At 35.0% G+C, this 19,424-nt stretch overlaps 1 protein-coding gene across 1 annotated transcript in view; it reads left to right on the top strand.

Moving 5' to 3' along the window:
• AHR (aryl hydrocarbon receptor) overlaps window positions 1–19,424 on the top strand; it is a 59,352-nt gene that overhangs the window by 29,707 nt on the left and 10,221 nt on the right. The window contains 5 exon segments of the mRNA XM_064675828.1: window positions 6,980–7,095; window positions 10,466–10,555; window positions 12,336–12,459; window positions 16,682–16,812; window positions 17,633–17,835. Of these exon segments, the coding sequence (XP_064531898.1) occupies window positions 6,980–7,095; window positions 10,466–10,555; window positions 12,336–12,459; window positions 16,682–16,812; window positions 17,633–17,835 (664 nt within the window).

Raw genomic sequence — 19,424 nt, 5'->3', positions numbered from 1 at the left:
CTTTTTCTCCTCTTCTCTTGAGCCTAAGCATCTTTGGGCAAATCCTACATTTCTTTCTCCTTTAAGTAAAAGTTATTGTATACTTGAACATCCTCACAGCTGGGTAGACTTGTGCTCTCTCTGCCATGTCTGATTGTGTAGCTGATGAGTTTGCATTTTACTGGGTTTGAATTTGAGTTATAAAGAAAGTGGAGAAGTGCACATGCGCAGAAATTGCAATATGTACAGTGCAGGTCTGTGGCACCGTGGGGCTCTGTTTTGAGTCACTTGCACAAAGTCTGCACACATAGAAATTCTTGATTTCTAGACTTGTAGGTTAGTAGGCAATCTATATCTGTACAGAAGTTAAGTTATTGACTCTCAACTGCCCAGAACCTGACCACTTACTTTTTACCCTTGTTCCTTTCTCATTTTTTGATTAGTGAAAATTAATTAATTTTAATCTTACTTGTTAAAACTTATTCTGGCAAAAGTGTTATTTCCCCCCAGTCTCTTTTTTATTTCCTTCACCAACCTACATAACCTACTAATATTTCTTTAAAATATTCACGGTGGGATGATTTATCCTCTTGTGATAGGTGCTTCTTGGCAGTTTCTCTCTTGAACCATGAATGATTTCTTTGAGGCCAAATCAAGAAATACCTGTCATTTGTGGCTCAATGGTTCTTTCATTTGCTTTCCCTAAGTATGTAGACATGTTTATATGTCTCCACATTAGCTGAAAATATGCTCATAAATCAAAGTACTGTGTCTTCTGAGGCTGAAGGTTGGTTGTTACTAGTTTTATAAGCTATTTTGGCTTTTTTTCTGGAAAACATAGGCAGCTCCTGCCTATGTTTTATTGGTAACTTTTCTGTTTTAAAATATATTATTAGTGTTATAAGAATTAGTATGACAATAATTAATATTGTCATAATTGGTGCATTCACTGATGCTTAAGAGGAAAAAAGGTATCTTTTGTTACTAGTCACTTCCAAATGTACATTATCACCTTCATTTTTCTTATTTTTACAAAATCTGGTAATTCAACTTCCATGACTACTTTTGTAAGTTGTTTTCTGCCGATATTGCTCTGGACTGTGTCAGAAAAGTGATGTATTTTTTACATTTTTATTAATGTATTTACATTTTGGAGGTTTGATAGTAATGGAATATGCATGTTCTTATACATTTCTCCATCCACATGACCCATTGTAAAGCTATCTTGAAAGCTACTCAGAATTCATAAATGAAAAATAGTAAATGGAAAATTTAAGTATGAAAAATAGAGTGAAAACTTGCCGCCAATACATGTAACACATTTTATTTGTACATGCAGCCTACAGAGAAGTTCATCTTGCCTCTTTGTGTAGCATAACTAAAACTTTAGAGCTACAGGTATGATAATTCTGAATTGTATTTATTTTCTCTTGTATCTCTGAATATGAAGCAATCCTTCAGAAGTTTTATTAGTGAAATGTAGAGTTTCTGCTATATAGAAATGTAGCTATTTGCAAAATGTGCAGTCAATGCATCTTTTATCTTTCTAGAAAACTAATTGCATTTTTTCTTCATGTCACTTAACTTCTATAAACATTTTTGCCTTTACAGTGTCAGAGATTGCAGGTGCAAAATGTAGGTATATATAATATTTTTTTCCACGTAAAATTGATCTTTTGGCAGTATAAACAGTTCATCTTATGTTAATGATTAGGCAAGAGTTTAATATTAATCTCTGTTTTCTCAGCAGTGCCCTCCTTGTCTTGTTTTGGCTGGTGAACTTCATGTTGAGGGTTAGCATTTGTTGCTGAAGTGAGTAAGACCACCCCCCTCAAGAGAACTGTTGGTTTTTTTAAAGTAATTCAGAACAGACTAGTAGAATTTATAAATCTACTGAAAAGGTTATGAAACAGTCTCAATTGGCTTTGACTGCAAACTTTGACCTGTTTGGCCAAATTGTGGAAGCTGTGCCAAGATTAGGTATACAGCAGTTCTGTGAACCTTTTTAAGATTAAATTTCAGGACTGCATGACTGATGTGCTAGCAATATACTTGTGATATTAGGCAAGTGTTACTTTAATACAGTTTTAGCCTAGAAGAGGTCATTCACCTAAAAGTAAAAATTATCTTGAGCCAGATTTAAAGAAATTTGTTGCATGTCAATATGATTTTAAAAGGTCTGGTTAAAGCTTACCATTTTGATTTTCCATTCTCTATACCTCTCTGCAGTGAGCTACTCTGGCTCCTCTAAAACTATTTACTATGCTTTTGCTTTGGTGAAGAAAATGTAGCAAAAAGAAAAAGTTCTAACCACAGAGTATCTTGGGATGGTTTCTGTGAAGCTTTTCAGCCAGCAGTTGCTGAAACGGTTTATATTCACCACTCTAATAACACGAGGCAGGTTTAGATGAATTTTGAGATGGAAAGTTTAATCATACATTTCTTCACTCCTTTGATAATAAGAAGAGAGATTTGGTTTGCGAATGCTCAGGTTTCAATGGAGAATATTATCTCCAGACTCCACGGCTGAGCACTAGCAAATGTGTTGTATTTTCTTGATTTATGTCAGAAAAACTTCTTTATTCACTCAACACAGAAAAAAACCCCGCTTTTATTATTTTTTCTTGTTTATTTTGTTCTTTCTGATGCTTTCAAGCAAAATGTTTGTTTGGGGTTTTTTCCAACTGTAGTAGTTTCTGCATTTGAGGAAAACGGTATAATAAACTTGGTTTGGATGAGCTGAGTATTGACAGTGTCCTGATATATGCTGTGATGAATACCACTCTCTTGTTCTATGGACAGACAACTGACTATTGCATAAGGCATTAGTCACATGCATGTTAGAGGCATTTTTATTAGATTTCATTTTTACTGATATGTCTTTTGAATATTTGTATAAGTATTTGTAGGTTTGTCACTTCTTTAATGAAAAGGGGAACTGGAACAGTTTTTAAATGCCTCTCTATTACTTTAAGCAGTTTAACTGTTAATATTATTCTCTTAATGTAATAGTAAAGTCGACATCTCAAATATTTGTGTGTTAAATCAGGCTTCTGTATAAATGCCCATCAGAAACATGGCCAATAGTTGCTGACATATACCTTATGCTGAATTCTCTGCATCTCCAGTTACTTTATTAGGGTTGGAACAATTAGTACAGGTAGAGGCCCGCCAAAGAAATCAGTAGAGTGTATTTGCACTTGCTCTGTGACAGAGTAAGGAATCGTCATTTACAAGATTCCTCCTGAAAGTGCTCTGATAGGTACAGGTGGCTGCATGGTCGTTGATTTTGCAAGCTGAAATGGGTGAAATAGTGGAGTTGGGACTTTGGAGCAGCTGGCTGTCAAGTGAGGAAGTCATGACAAAGGCTCTCATTGAGAACCGGAGTTATAGCCTGGAAGCGAGAGGACACCGGTTGTGAGTTGAAGCTGGGGGAGGGGAGCATACCTACTAAGTATAATCCCTAGAGATCAAGTTTTTGAAGGTGAAAAAGGCCTTTTTCATCCTGGACTAGGACCTTTCTATGAGAACAGCGTGGAGGTTAAATGAGATGGTGCATAGACTTATATTTTTAATAATTTTCCTCATATTAGATTAACTTCTGAATATCTCGGCAGATAATTCATTAAATTAATCTATCATGTATTATCAGTTGATTCAGCCTGCTGTTTATAATTCATTCGTATAACTGACTGATGTTCCCTGGAAAGAAGAAAGGTTGCTTAATACCTCTTGTCCTTAGGTATTGAATATAATTTTGTTGATGGCTTTTGGCAGTAGATGGAACTCAGTTGCTGGAATTCTCTTTCAGACCTGAAGAAGTAGTTGTATGTCAGACTTGGGTTTTTTTTTCCCCAATACATACTGTTAGTCTAATAAAGTACACTACATCTCCATACAAGTCTCTTATCACCTGAGTGTAACAGTTAGAAGCAGAGATAAGAAGCTGGTAAACATTGATGTCAGCATTGTTATTTAATTTATCTTTATAGATAAAATGTAAAACCGACTGTCTTTTACATTTGCTGGTTTGGGTGCTAAAGCATTTCACAACTATGAAGGAAATGTACCAGAAAATACAACGTTGTTTTATGTCTAAAAAAATCTATCAAAGGTCACTATCTAGTTTTATTGTCTTTGGGATTCAGCTTGTACTTCTAATCAGGGAAATCTAGGCAATGGAAATGATGCTTATTGCTGGACATAGGATTAAATGACAATCATTAACTTGGAAAGCAGGTGCTTACAATCCAGCCCTCCTGCTAGAATTGTGTAACAGATATGTTTTGGTTTGGGTTTGTTTTTGGTTGGTTTGGTTTTTTACAGGTATGAACAACTTTGATTTATTTTTGTTGATTTAAAGTTATTAATGGGAAATTCTGAGAAGTAATTTGATTGTGAATGTATTCTAGAGTATGTATACAGATTTTTTCTATTTACTCTGTGGGAGTATTCATGTTTTAATTTCCCATGGCTGAAAATTAAGAGGGGATAGGCCAAAATGAGTTGTACTTAATTCAAAGATTCAAAGATTACAAAGTAATGAACCATTGGGATTATTTTGTCTGACGACATGAGTAACATAGACTGAGAACTACCAGAACACATGGCTTGTTTTAAGCTAGGTCATGTTGACTGTAATATTACCTTTGGATAAGTTTTGCTTTTTAGATTTAGTTCTTGTTTTCATTACCTGTTACTATATCTCCAGCTGATGTTTCCGAGGCCACTTCATTGTGTGCTGTGACCACGTCTGTTCAGAATTACTGCCTGGCAAGGTGACCCTACCTTACTGTGAGGTCCCTTGTTTCTAGTAGCCTTCAGTTTGACTGTATAGAACCACACATTGCTAGTGTGCATCCACATAGCCAGGGTTGTTCAGTGCCAGGGACTTGGGCGGCTTGTAACAGGTGTTAACAGGCCTGTGATTTATCTGTCAAAACAAGGTAAATTTGGATTTGTTGCCTTTTTTTTTTTTTCAGGAGCTATACACACCCAGTGATGGATACAGCTCTAATTTCCACTGTATCTTCCATTTTTATTAATCCAGATTGTCAGCAATTTTCCATCTGCCTCAGTTTACAACAGCTTGATTCCACCCACATTCTGATTTCTGCAAAAGGTGTAGGTTCCAATTCAGGAAAATGTTTAACTTCACGTGTACCTCTTGTACGCTTAGAAAGTTAGGAGGAATATAGCCACCAGTGCATCATCTGTGTTGGAGCTCTAGAGCTCTGTCAATTGATAGATTTTATCTATCAGATTTTATTCCATAAGACATTATAAAAGATAAAGAAACCACCTGTATATAATTATATATGGTATTTTTCAGAATGGTAAGTGTGATAGGCATCTTTACTTGCAACTTCCACAGCTGAATGGAGCTTTTTCAATAATCATAAAATATAAAATAAAAAGATAATAAGTTTTCTTCTGCTGATTGTGGACTTTGTTAGTGTTTAGTGAATATTCTAGGTATCCTTTTCAAATAATGCTCAGGAAAAAAAATTGGCTACATATCCCATTCACTTGAATTCAAAGTGAATTTGCAACTACAACTCTGTGTGGTCTGTTGCAGGACTTTTTAACTATCTGATAGGAAGAACAGGATTAAGGTTTAAATTTCAAAGCAAACCCTTAGATAAATTCTGATCTGATTATTCAGTTAATGTCGTTTTAGAACACGTTTTTCATCTACACTGCCTTTGAGGGATATTTTAATGAAAACTGTCTGGCTTGAAAGTTGTTAGCTGCAGTGATAGCTTAAAAAAACCTGAAAGGCATCATTATAGGTAGTGTAAAATATCATTTAGCATAGTTTAAAAGCAAGTGAACAGAAGTTCTTCAGGATTCTTGACTAAAGTTCTGAGCAGTGGAAAAATGAAAGTTTTCAGCAGGTTGAAAAATTGGTTGGAATTTAGGGTGGATATCTCATGGCTGTGAGATAAACCATGGTATTTTATGGAAGTGCAGTTGTTTTTATAAATTTCCATTGCTTTGCAGCTTAGAAATTTTGGGGTTGGGGCAGGTGGTGACCTTTAGCTTTATGGTAAAGGTTTAAGGTACAATTGCTCAAGTAATTTTAAGCTGTTTAGGCATTGCAGACCTACTCAGACTAATTTCAGATTTGAAGACTTTCTTTCTTTCTCTCTTTTTTGGAACTATGTAAGGTAGGTAAATTCTGAGTTATAGGTGATCTGCTGGTAACTAATTTTACTTGATAGCATCTTGTTTATTGGAAGGATGCAGAGATGGGAAACTTTTAGCAATATGGTCTGATTGCCAATCTCTTAGTTGCTGAGTAATTTTTTTCTTTTAGTTGGATGTATTTGTGTCGTGAACAATGATGATTCATGGTTACAGTATTTTATCTGAAATTGGAAAGTTTGCTTAGTTGTTTAAAATTTAACTGTGACAGAAAAAAGAAACCCCAACCCAAATCTTTTTGTTTGAAATACCTTTCTCTGTGTTCTTTAGTGTGTAATGCGCATTTAGGGTTCACGTTTCTTTCCTTCCTTTCCCTGAAGGGAGCTTTATGTCTAGAGCAGGTTTATGTATCTGATGAACCATAGTTTGATGTCTGAAATTAGAGAAGTGCAGCTGTTTTCATACCTTAATACAGAGCTGTTGTCAGGTTATAGGAGGTTGGTGTATGAAAACAAGTGTCATTTGTTTGTCACAAGAGTGACAGACTAGAAGTGAGTCTTTCAGTAAAGACAAGAAGGAAAAAAAGAGGTATAAAGTAATGAGATTTGGATTGATTTCAGTAATACTGCTTCTGTAGTGAAAGTATTATAGTATAGAATGGAGAAGGAGGACAAATTTGGAGGTTAGCTCTAAAGGTAAGGAAAAAGTTTGACATGGAAACAGAAGTTTTCATTAGATTGACTTTATAGGCGTCTTTTAAATACATTTTTTCTTACACAAAATAACACATCATTATGTAAATTTCTAATGAGCCTTTCAAAGATAGCTCAACGTTTTTCTTTCTTTGTTCTAGTTGCATTAAAATCTTCTAACTCTACAAGACCAGAAAGAAATGGCATTCAGGAAAACTGTAGAACGGCAAAGTGTGGAGAAGGGATGCAGATCCTGGAAGGAGAACTCCTACTGCAGGTATTTTTTGCAATGGATATATTGTACAAAGATTTACATTAAAAAAACTATTGTATGTAGCATACTATATTCACTGATGAGATTTGAAAAGTAAGTTTTCTTATTGTAAAATCCTTTTCTCATTTTCTTTAAGGTAATATTATACAGCTCTTGCACTTTTTCTGGTAGTGATGTAGAGTGGTGTTAGAATATGGGCTCCACTTCAATGTTTCCAAGTAATTTATTGGAGGTTTCTTTCCCAGCTCTTTGCATCTATTGTTAATAAAGATATTAATATAAAGTAATGGTCTTCGTAAGGGTCAGATAAGTTAGTAATTGACTGTAAATTTGGTGACTAATTGTCTAAAAGAAACAATTTCTCTTTGAAAGACCTCAGGGTTGCTGAAATATCTAGCTTTCTTGGTAGTTTGAAAGAACTCAGTGGTCCATAGTGTAGGTTCAGGACAAAATTTAAAAAACACCTCAACTTTCAATAACTTTCAATATTATGAACAGATAGAAAGTATTAATAAAAAAGAGTATTGGTGATTTTTTTTTTTTTCTTAAATTCTTTAGCCTGTTTTGGTGTCCTAGAGTGTCAAAACATATGAATAATGATATAATACTAGATCCAGATTAAACTTGGGAAATTACTAATAAAAGTATTCCAATGTTCTAATTAGTTTCACAAAATAGATTTTACTGTGACTTGCAGCTTCATTTGAAAAATGCTGATAATCTGTCTTCTTCCCAGGTTTCCCACTGATGTATCTATTAGAAATGGCAAATCATTGTCAGAGCCAATTGTTTGCTTAGAGCAAAATTTATTTCAGTGTTCAAAGAGTAGAAATGAAAACAAGTTCTTAGAATCCCACAAAACAATTACTTTAAATTAATACTAGTTGAAAATTGTTTTCTAACCAACTAAAAAACTAGGACATGTATGTAATTTTCTAACCTTAATAAAGTATAATGAAGAACAGTTATGGAATTACTGCAGGTGAACAGCTTTCTTTATAAACAAGAATTATCTAAAAAGGTAAAGTATAAGGTTTATATTGGAGGCATCTATTTTATGTGAAATATAGGGGGGGTTCTATGACTTCCAAGTGGAAGTGATATGAGGGAACTGTTTTTCAGTATGAAAATTAAATGAGTAATATACTTATTTTACTGTAAATTCTGCCCATCTTGTGAATTTTCTAAAGGAGTTTGTTTTGTAATTATTTTATATATGTGAAAAAAACCAGAGTTATCTTAGATAATGTAAAAACTCATGAGAGATGAAAGTGGGAATTTTCTAGAAGATACTGGGAATCAGTAAGATGTAAATATTGATAAAATCCTTCCCTTAAAGTATAATTGATGAATTTTTTGGGGTTTTTTTGCAAAGGTGGTATGAATACACATCATATTGTTTGTATTTTTTTCTATTTGTTCATCAGATGTTTTCTCTTGTTTCCTAACAAACAGGAAATTGTCTTAAATTGCCAACATAGCAACTGCCTTACCAATTCAATATACTGTGGAAGTAGAGATCAAATACACAAATGTGCTTTCCTTAAAATCAGAATTATGTCCTTCATAATTTTAAAAATTATTTCCAATTCATGATCTATTAAGGTCTAAGCAAGTTTATGATAAAAAGTGCAAGGCAAATGATGACCTCTAAGAAATTTTTAGAACTTCTCACCAGTAATGAACAGTTTCGTAATTGCCTTTGTATTAGGAGTATTGAGAGCATTTTTTAGAGGCACAAGTTTTATCTTCAGTGCTCCAGAATGCTTCCTGAGAAATTTCACTATTTCTTTAAAAATAATTATTTTTGGATTGCATTTTGCAAAAGCCTCCATCAGAACTTACCTCTCATTTATTGATATATCCGGATACATGCATTTTACAGTATTTTTGGCTTACAGAATGCATATGATTTTTTTAGTAGCAATCCTGGTTCAAGGTGAACTGTGTACCAGAGCCACAGTAAAATGTAGTTGCAATCCAGGTACAGGAGGTGTACGTAGCTTTATATGACACAGACCAGAATAACCAATTTTAACGTTTGAGACAGAGTTAGATACTGGGCAGCTTGCAGACTTTTTATATCCAGCACTTGAGGCGAAATGCCCTGCAGAGAAGGTCAGCAGAGGACACAAGCACCTGCCATTGCGGCATTCTGCTCTCTTGAAATTACTGCAAACTTCAGCAAACCCAAGGATTCTATGTAACAAATAAAGATTTCTTGGATTGGCTATGCTATTTAATTTCAAATGATTATTAAGGCTTTTTAGCTCATTCTTTATTAATGTAAAATTCACTAAACTTGTATAAGGAGTTTTTACAGAGCTCACAACTCTATGAGAGTAGATTAAGATGTGTCTACACATTAAATAGGAGTGGTTCACAGCATTTAAAGGCCAGTCATTTAATCAGATATTTAACTTCTATATTATTAAGTTGTTACAGTAAGATATAGCATATCCTTCACTTATTTAACATTTTCTGTGTTACAATTATTTTGCATAATAAAGTTTTTAAAAAATGTTTTGAGTATGCTGGCCAAATTTCCCTTTGAATGCAGTTGAGGAAATTAAGTGGCACAATGTACTTAATCCAGCCCCTTGAGACAGCCTTTTGTTAAATCTTGACTGAAATCCATAGAAGTAAATCGGCACCTTTCAGATGAGCTGCCAAGTCACAAATTTACTGTTTGCTATCACAACAATTGCCATGAACCGTATTGATTGGGAGTTCAGATAAATGCCCTTTGCGTGACTTTGAGTGTGGAGCCACCTAGTCTGCTGCTTCATGGAGGGGGAAATCTCTTCAAAAACATTGTTTACTTGCAACAGTCCACTTGTGCAGAGGTTTTCTATTTTAAGTAAGCTATAAAATGTTTTCTTGGACTATATGGGTGATCTTGATAGCTTGATTTCCTGTTCACAGAGGCCTGCCTGCACTATAAATAGAGTGGATTTTGGGATGGGGTTGTGGCATGGCTCTTGTTTGTGCTGGTGGGCAGCTGGGGGTACCAAAGGGCTGAGCCACGCAAGCATTGTGAACTGTGGTTGATATTAGAAAAACTTATAGTTGTTCATACTGTTGTCCCTCATCCACAGTCAAAAGTATTTAAAAGTCATCAACAGGGTTTGGCTTCTCCCCTGAATTTTCCAAAAGAACGGTTTTATTTTTTTTTCCATTAGAGCTAGTTTTCTTCATTGTAACAGGTAGAGAGAAGCAATGAAGAATCCTTCTGTTTATGCTGTTAGATAATGATATGGTTTTGCATGCCTCACATTTTATTGGGAGAGTAGAGTATAGGCAGACTTACAGCCACAATAATTGTCTGGAATTTTGTCTGTGAAGGTGACAGATTGGTGTGTTTCCTCCCCAGGCATTAAATGGGTTTGTCTTAGTTGTTACAGCAGATGCTCTGGTTTTTTACGTCTCTTCTACCATCCAAGACTACTTGGGCTTCCAACAAGTAAGTTTATTTTTTCCTCTTTCTTTGCAGAGGTTTTACTTACTTTCAGAGAACATCAGTGTTTGTATTTAGGGTCTGATAGTTTGTGTAATAAAAATCTCAGTTAGGTACTTTGGGTTGGATCACTTTGAAACCATATTACTTTTCTATCAGCTTACATAGCCAGGATGTCAGGCCAAGCACAACAGGAATATAATTTCCAAAGTTGAGTTAGGCAAGATAGGAAGTTTTCACACTTAATTAGTCTTCACTGTAACAACTGTTTGAAATTTATACTGTGGTGTTACCCAGTTTATGATGCTGAGTGAGACATAATTCAATGGGAAGGTAATTATTTTAATAGAAACCTTTCATGCAAAATTATTACCATATGGCTTGAGATTTTAAGTATCAAGTGAGTAATTTTAGTATTTTTAGAATTTTAGTGTTCTCTTGGTCATGTTTATTTATTTAACTATTTCTTTCAAAACAAGCATTTTTTTTTTCCTTACTATTTATGGTGCAGATCACATATGGCTGACTTTAGTGGGCTTTCAAGCCAGGTACCAAACTAGTAAAGACCAAGGCATAATAGGCAAATGTTGCCTTTGTTACAGAACTCCTGGGATTACTTTATGTGGAGATGATAGAAGCTTAGTTATAGTTATCAGTGTATATCTGTGGATGCTGATTGTTGATAGATTCAGTTGCTGTCTAAAAATAAGAAGAAATTCTGGTTGGTCTGCAATTTTAGATAACTATTGAACTGAGGAATGTTTGTGTAAAAGAAAGTATTTCAAACAAAACGTCATTATTCCTGGGGATGCATATTCTTTCAGTGTTGGGGAATGAAAAAAGAGAAAAGCTTGGGAAACAAATTGGGCATAAAATTTATATAGTAATACTAGTAAATCAAGTGCATGATATAGAAGTGAAGTCTTAAATTTACAAAAACTAGCATTTCTGGCAATTTGTTCTGGAAAATACTGATTTTTTTTATTAAATTCATCAAAGCCAAATTTGAGTAAAACTTCTGCTTTTGCCAGTTCACCTCAATTACTTTAGATCTATGTTTCATTTTAAATATATTCTGTTTATATAATGGCTGGGTCTTTGAAACATGCTGAAAACAGGGAACTTAACTCCTCTCAGTCGACTGAGTCTTATCTTGAATATTTTGGGTGCTTTTTTCCCCCTTAATTTCCTTCAATGACTGATCCTCAGTGTTGTACCTTTGCCATTTAGATTACATTCCTAACAACACAATTGGCGGTGATATAAGAGCTTAATAATTACATGTTTTACACATCCTTAAGGAGTGACAAAGCTTTCAGGCAAACAAATGCACTGTTCATAATCTGCTTGGCTTAGTTTTGGAAGTTGTTTGGTTCAGGGTCTTTGGCTTCTTTTGTATTATACTGTAGCACATATAATGGGTCAAGTCAAGTCCTAGCTGGCAAGTACTTTATTTACCAGTATGTAAAGTTAAATTACTTAAACAGAACCTAAAGTTCCAACCTTTCTTAGGTAAAGAGATAGTTGACACAGTGTTATTTTTTCTTCCTTAGAAAATATATTTTATTATTGTTTCCCATGTTTGCAGTCATGGGTGTAGCTGAATTCTCTGTGCTGCTAAAAACTGTTTTGTGAAGCTTTGCCACGTGCATGTGATTGTATTTATCCCTGAGGAAACTGGATTTTCCCATATCCATAGCAGTGTTGTCACTCAGACAACTTATATCATATTGTCATATAATTTTCTTCTGCTTGTTCTTTCCCACCTTTTTTCATTTGTACATAGTCGGATATTATACACCAGAGTGTATTTGAATTGATTCACACAGAAGACAGACCTGAGTTTCAGCGACAGCTACACTGGGCATTAAATCCTGCCCAGTCAGCAGATTCTGGACCAAGTGTACAAGGTAAGAATGCAGCCAATTTCTGTGTTTATCTGTCTGATTAGCTGGGTTTTTTTAATTTGTGTATGTAAAAAAGTTTAGATAACTTTATGTGAAGAAAGGAAGGAATAACATCTGTTAAACTTAGTAGAATTTTATTTAGGCAACAGTAAGAATTACTGTATTTTGCACTTTAAATAAGCACTGCTATTCATAGCACAGCATCATAAAAATATTAATTATATTTTAAATTGGAAGATTTTAATTTGGAGCATAAATGACAATGTCTTACATGTCTGATCAGTCTAAGAATGTGTTAGTGATGGTGTTAATATAGGGAACAGTGCATTCCTTGCCACATAGACCAGCACTTCTCTTGGCCATAAAAGGGGTAGAGGAATAAAAGATAAAATAGATGAGCCATTAAGATCAAATAGTATGCTTGTTAGAGCATTGGGTTGTCACGTTATTGGCTGATGCTTAAGTGACCTGCTATATTGAGAAAAAAACTAAGGGGAAAGGCATTGCCTATATATCGGAACAAAGATGTGTAGGTACAGATAGTTACATGTAATACAGGAAGCATGTGCCTGCCTTATAATTGCAATAACTGCTCTATTTTAATTCTCCGTTTTACACAACTGCTAATGAAATATGTAGGTAAAATTCTCTGTTACTGTGACCTGATTATAGGTATTTTTTTTTAATCTGTAAGAAGTCCATAGTGTTTTTAATAAATCTACCATTCATAAAGTAACTTGATTTTAAACTCTTAGCAGTTTCATATTTAATATTTTAGAATATGGAAAGGCCATGATTTGATAGAGAAATTAAAAACAACAAATGTGATGTTTGAAACACAGCTCAGTATATTTCATTTTTTCATTTAGTGGTCAACATTGCTATATCATCTATGAATCAATCTAAACAGTCCTGCTGCATATGCTGCACAAGTAGTTAATAGTACAGTTTAGTGTAGCAAACAGCTGCTGGCACTCAGAAACCAGATTTTTATGTGGTGACTTATTGTTTGCTTTAGAGTGAAATGGTGTTCTGTAGTGCTTAAGCAAGTGCATATGAATTTATGAAAGGTTATGTTTAAAAAAGTACAACACCAGGTTGAATTGACATCAGATTTGACTGAATCACTGAAAGCGCTGAGCAGGATTGCAATTGTTTGTTTCATATCTTGTGTTTCTAGTTTACTAAAAGCTACTAGTTATGCCCCATTTCTGAAAGTGTTCAAGGCCAGGTTGGATGGGGCTTTGAGCAACCTGGTCTAGTGGAACGTGTCCCTGCCCATGGCAGGGGGCTTTGATTAGGTGATCTCTGAAGTCCTTTCCAACCCAAACCATTCTGTGATTCTATGATGACATTTGAGCCTTGGGTAGCATAAAAGGTTTGGATGTTGAGGATTTTTAAACTGAATTCAGATTTACAACAAAGGATAATGCTATGATCATGAGAGTGCTCTCCATTTTTGCTAAGTTAATTAATTTCCTTTTTAATACATTCAGCTAGCATTATGTAGATATTTATAGATATACTATAATTGTTCTCAGGCTTCAGCACAGATTCCAGTCTGAGTCTGGGAACTAATACTGCTTCAGTTAGCCTGGACTGGTTATTTCTCACTCACTACTCTTGTATGCCCCTAAACCACTGGTTTCCTCAGCTGTTACTGTACTTCCCAGACAATCCTCCCAGTCCTGTCTTATTCCCAGAGAAGTTTGCAAAATCCTGATTTTTCAGTCCCCAATATCTGCTTTGGGGCCTTAAGTCTGGATTATCTTTTAAAGTTCACATGCTACACAACCATGTATGGTCTTGAGCTTAAAGACAAAGACTTAATGCACTGCATGTTCTGGGCATCGCTCCATGGTATTGATGAGATCCAGTGTGAGCTTCATGAGAGATATGGGTTCTAACCCCTGCAGTGTTAACTGGTAGTTTTGCTCCAGGGATTGCAGATGCTCTGTAAGATTCTTTGCCCTCTTACAGTGAGTCACTTCACCAAGGTCCTGGCAGTAAAGCATCTCTGCCTCCTACCTGCCTGAGAAAGTGCAGCATTATTCCTTTCTCAAATGTAGGAGGCTTGGGCTTGAAGCCCATTCCCTCATGTTTCAGTTCCTCTCGTCTCAAGAGCTACTTCTTCCACCAAAGCTTTGCTCACCCTTGGGAACTGCCCATTTTACTATGAAAGTTGACAAACACTTCAGAGAACCCAGCTGAACCTGCTGAGCCTATATATTTCAGCTCTCTATTTACCAGAAGAATAACACCGAGTTTCTCCTGTGGCAGAAATGCTGAAGAGCATACCAGCATACCAGGGCCAATGATGCCAGCAGAAGGACTTGCACTTCTTGTTGAGTGCTAGAGCTGCACTCAGTCAGAGTTGATATTTTTGAATTATAAGTTAGGATTTGCAAGCTGTTTCTTTGCTCTTTCTTCATAATCATTGCTTCTTCAGGGAGCATCCAACCTGTCTTAGAAGTGTTGAAAATTCTCACCAGCATTTAGGAAATTAATAAAAAAAGAAAAAAATCTGCAACAACAGAAAGTAAGGAAGTAAGTTTGCTTTGTTGAGAACCATTCATATGATGAGTGTGGGAATTTGTTATTTTATAGTATCAAAGTTAGCTGGTAATTATCTTGGACCACAAGGATCTGAGTTTCTGGTCCTGTGGGATTAGCTCATAATGGTGGCTTTGGCCAATGCACAGTTTTGCAGATGGCTGTAATTTCAGATTATCCCTTTTTGTACACACTATAACCTAGAGCCCTTTTTCTTTTTCTCAATATGTTGAAGTTTGTTCAGAAAAAATTGACCTTGCATAGCAGTTCTTTTAAGGAAAAAAAGGTATCTCCTGATTTTATCTGAAAAGCTGGATAACTCAACATTTTTTGTAGGATTTAGATGGCCTTAGGTTGCAAGGCCTCTTGGTGAGCCATCAGCAATCTCATTTGGCTCCAGTTCTGACCCTGAATTAATAGCAGAATAAACTGAACTGGCTTTTGGTAAGGATTTGTTTTCCTTTGGGTTTGGTTTGCCATTGTGCAAACCACTGAACCTATCTGTAAGTTTTTCCAACTGTCCAAGAGACAAAATTATGTTCCAGAAAACATAATGTGGTGCGTTATGAAGTGATATGCTCTCTCCACCTCATCTCCAACTCTGGAAGGTCAATATGGGTTCTTAAAATCTGTACTATTCTTTTGTCCATACATGACAATCAGTTCTCTCAGAGTACATGGACTATTTTTTTAAATAACAGAGTATTTAACACTTTACAGTAGCATTTTAAACGGTTTTTACTTAATATTCTACATATATAAATTCCTAGGGAATTACCAGTTTGTGGGGTTTTATATTTGCTGTGAGTAGACATGCTCTGGTATTTCTGCGTACGTAGTCTCATGCAGACTATATGTATTCTGTCGGAAGTTTTTGATTTACCTTCTGTTTTTACTTTATATTCCAAATGTTTAAGTCTGTTTTCTAAATGCCACTTAGCAGCAAATGCTTTTCCTGAAGGGGTTAACTGTGTTGTTATCCTAGCTGACAGTCGTGATTTTTAGTATTTTTTAAAACAATCCACAAAACACAAGTACTCCAAGTACCTCTGGAGAGGTAACTAGGGTGTTTTGATCAGCAGAGACCAGAAATATTTTCACTGTTTAGCAGAGTGCTTTTGCATCCATTAGAGAAAGTACCCACGTTTATTTATTGTGGTGGTTTCTTAAAGATGCTTATTTTTATTTATTGTTACAGCTTTCACCTGGCTGTCTGAAAAGTAACCATTTGATCTCCTGCATTTTTGAATACCGAGTTCCTGTAGTTGCTACTACAGGGACCCTTTTTGCAGACTCTACTGTTATAGGATACATGGATGTGCTCTCTGCTGAGAACTCTACTCTCTGCAACTGATTCAGAATCTAGGTTGTTGACAAACATAATGAATAAATTAAAAACACAAACAACAAAAACCCCAAAGAAAAAATACTTAAAGATAAATTGTATGCAGTTTTCAAATACCATAGCCTGTAAAACATAATCCCATCAGAAGAACTGATAACTAACCAGTGTTGCAATCATTATAGGTTCTGAGGATGTTTCCAGTTTACATTGTTCTTGCTCTGGTCATGACCTGATGCTTTGTTTATGAGACGGAAGATTGTTTGTTATAGATAGCCTTCACTAGGTGTTCTTCTAAAAATAATCCTTATAAATAATCCTTTCCTGCAGGAGATAATGGCTTTTCACAGCCAGCAACCTATTATAACCCAGACCAACTTCCTCCAGAGAATTCTTCCTTTATGGAAAGGAATTTCATCTGCAGGTTACGATGCCTCCTGGATAATTCATCTGGATTCCTGGTGAGTATAGAGTTACGTAAAAACTTCCACATACGCTTAAAAGTTGAGCATCTGCATTATCCTAACAAGATGTACAGAAACTTATTTGTTAAGTCTCCAAAGATATCTGAGCTACTTGAACCAGAATGTTTCAGCTAGTGACACTGAATATGTCTCCTTCAACATGTTGTCACGACCAGGTGCAGGTTCTCTCATTTCTTATGGCTCAGTTTCCTCAGTGAAATGCAAATAAGCATCTGCTTTTGTAAAGTACTATGTGATTTGCAGATAAAAAAGCATTACAAGATTATTTTCTGTTGGGTATCTTGAGATGCACTAAGTTATAGTAACTAACAGGACCATAGTTTTCCCTTATTATGCTCTTTTTAATTTTTTTTGTTAGTCAGTTGTGTAGATTTTGGAACAAATATGTTATCATCCTCTTAGTGACTTTCTACAAATAGAATTGTTTGCCATTGCAAAATGAAATATATACATCTGCAAGATAAATGTTGTTATAATTATATGGATGTATAATGCTATGTTTTTTAGAATATTAGAAGCCCCAGTTGACACTTGCTGTTACCTGTTTGGAGAGTTTTTTACAGAACAGCCTTTCATTAATTCCTTTTTGCGTTGATTAGTTGATCTTGAAGTGTCACACTCAGGAGTGTAACAACAGTATTCTATACTTGCTAGGTAACTTTTATGTGTGCCATGCTACAAAGTTTGAATCTGATGAACTTAGAAAAAATAAAAATATATGTTTTATTTCAAAACAGAAATATCTTACTCCTAAATATCTCCAACATATAACAATTACTTTTTTCTTCGTCCTAAGGCTATGAACTTTCAAGGACGGTTAAAGTTTCTCCATGGACAAAACAAGAAAGGGAAGGATGGTGCTACTTTGTCTCCTCAGCTTGCTCTGTTTGCAGTAGCTACTCCCCTTCAGCCACCATCCATCCTTGAGATACGAACCAAAAACTTCATCTTCAGAACTAAACACAAACTGGATTTCACACCTACTGGTTGTGATGCAAAGTAGGTGTAAATTATTCTGCATAATAGTCTAATAATTTGCTGATGAGATAGGTTTCATGTATGTATTTGAAATATAAAGCAGGCTACTCTTTCAGTATATATGCTGATTCAGTGATGATTGCTTAGAAACTCTTATGGTTTTTCTCTTCAGCCCTCTTTAGTAAGTAAACAGAAATGGGATTGTCGTAGTCTACTTCCTTGAAATGGACTACTGCTTTCTGACTTTCAGTTGTTTAAAAAACAGAACAGCACCACTGACTCCCTCAAAAAAAAAAAAAAAAAAAAAAAAAAAACACGAAAAAAACCAAACCCACCAAGACAAAACCAAAAGCAAAGAAGGCACAAACCCAACCCAAAATAAAAAGCCCAAAAGGCAGAATACTACTGAGTTAAGAAAAGTTTCATATTTAAATCTGGTTTAAAATTCGGTTTTAGAACGGATAGAAAAAGTGTTTCATTTTATTCTACATGCATATTTTCTCATTCAGTTCAAATAGATGTAAAATACAATGGAAATGTCATTTTCTTCAAAATAAACAAATTAAGTCCTTTTTTATATTACTACTTTTACCCATTTGCAAACCATTCTTTTCCCTATGTGAGATTTGGAAACACTAGTGCATTACTAGATCAGAATAATGTAACAATGCATCAACATGGCAAGAAGCCCATTAAGATGCTTCTTTATCAAAATAAAAGCCTCTGGCCTCCTTCCTTCCTTCGTTCTCCTTTCCCTCCTATTTTTGACTGATAATGCTTTCAGATGAATTTTCAGTGGAATCTCATATGGATTTCTATGCCTACTTGTAGAATAGAATCAAATTACTCAGTATTCTGTCTACTGTGAGACCAAAATGTTTTACTTGACTTCTGTAAACTGATACAAGTAAAAGTTAGCAAAATGTTAACACAGGCACCTCTTTCTTCTGATTTTTTTCATTCACTTGAAACCTTCAATTTTTGTAACAGTTTTTACTCTTACATATATTGTTCCCCATCCCTACTTTTTCCTTTTTTTACCATCCTGTCATTGACTCTCCATTTCCTTGTTCCAAATCCTGTTTAAGTCTCTTTTTGACTATTTTATCGTGTATCTCATAGAGATCACATGAATGCTGTTAAGTTTTTCATCTCCCTGACCTCTAGTAAAGTACTCTAATTTTAGCTACCAGGGTCAAACATGGCTCTTGACATTATTCCTCTGAGGTGTATCTTGTTTAAATGCAAATGCAAGGGTCCCAAATCAGTAAAGTGGATACAGTTATGAGATACACCCTGTTTCGAACTTTAAGCTACTAAAAATACTGAGTTAGACAAGATTTAGATAGCTAAAGTTAAACCCCTGCTTAATTCTAAGAAAAGTGTCTTTCATTGTAACAAATGGGAGCTGCCTGCTAGAAGTGAATGTGTTCAAAAGTATGGAACTGAGAGTCCAGATGTGGGCATCCACATTTTTTTTTATGATCTAACAGCTTTTGAAACCATTTCTAGTCATTGAAGGCAAACTGGTAGACTAGCTAAGATTTTATGATTTGTTAACTGTATTTTTTATTACAGCTGCCCTGCTTCCACATACAATTGATATTGCA

Source organism: Pseudopipra pipra, chromosome 1, assembly GCF_036250125.1.
Source record: "Pseudopipra pipra isolate bDixPip1 chromosome 1, bDixPip1.hap1, whole genome shotgun sequence".
NCBI classification, from domain to species: Eukaryota; Metazoa; Chordata; class Aves; order Passeriformes; family Pipridae; genus Pseudopipra; species Pseudopipra pipra.
Note: the sequence above shows the minus strand (reverse complement) of the source record. Positions and strands in the feature narration are given on the sequence as shown.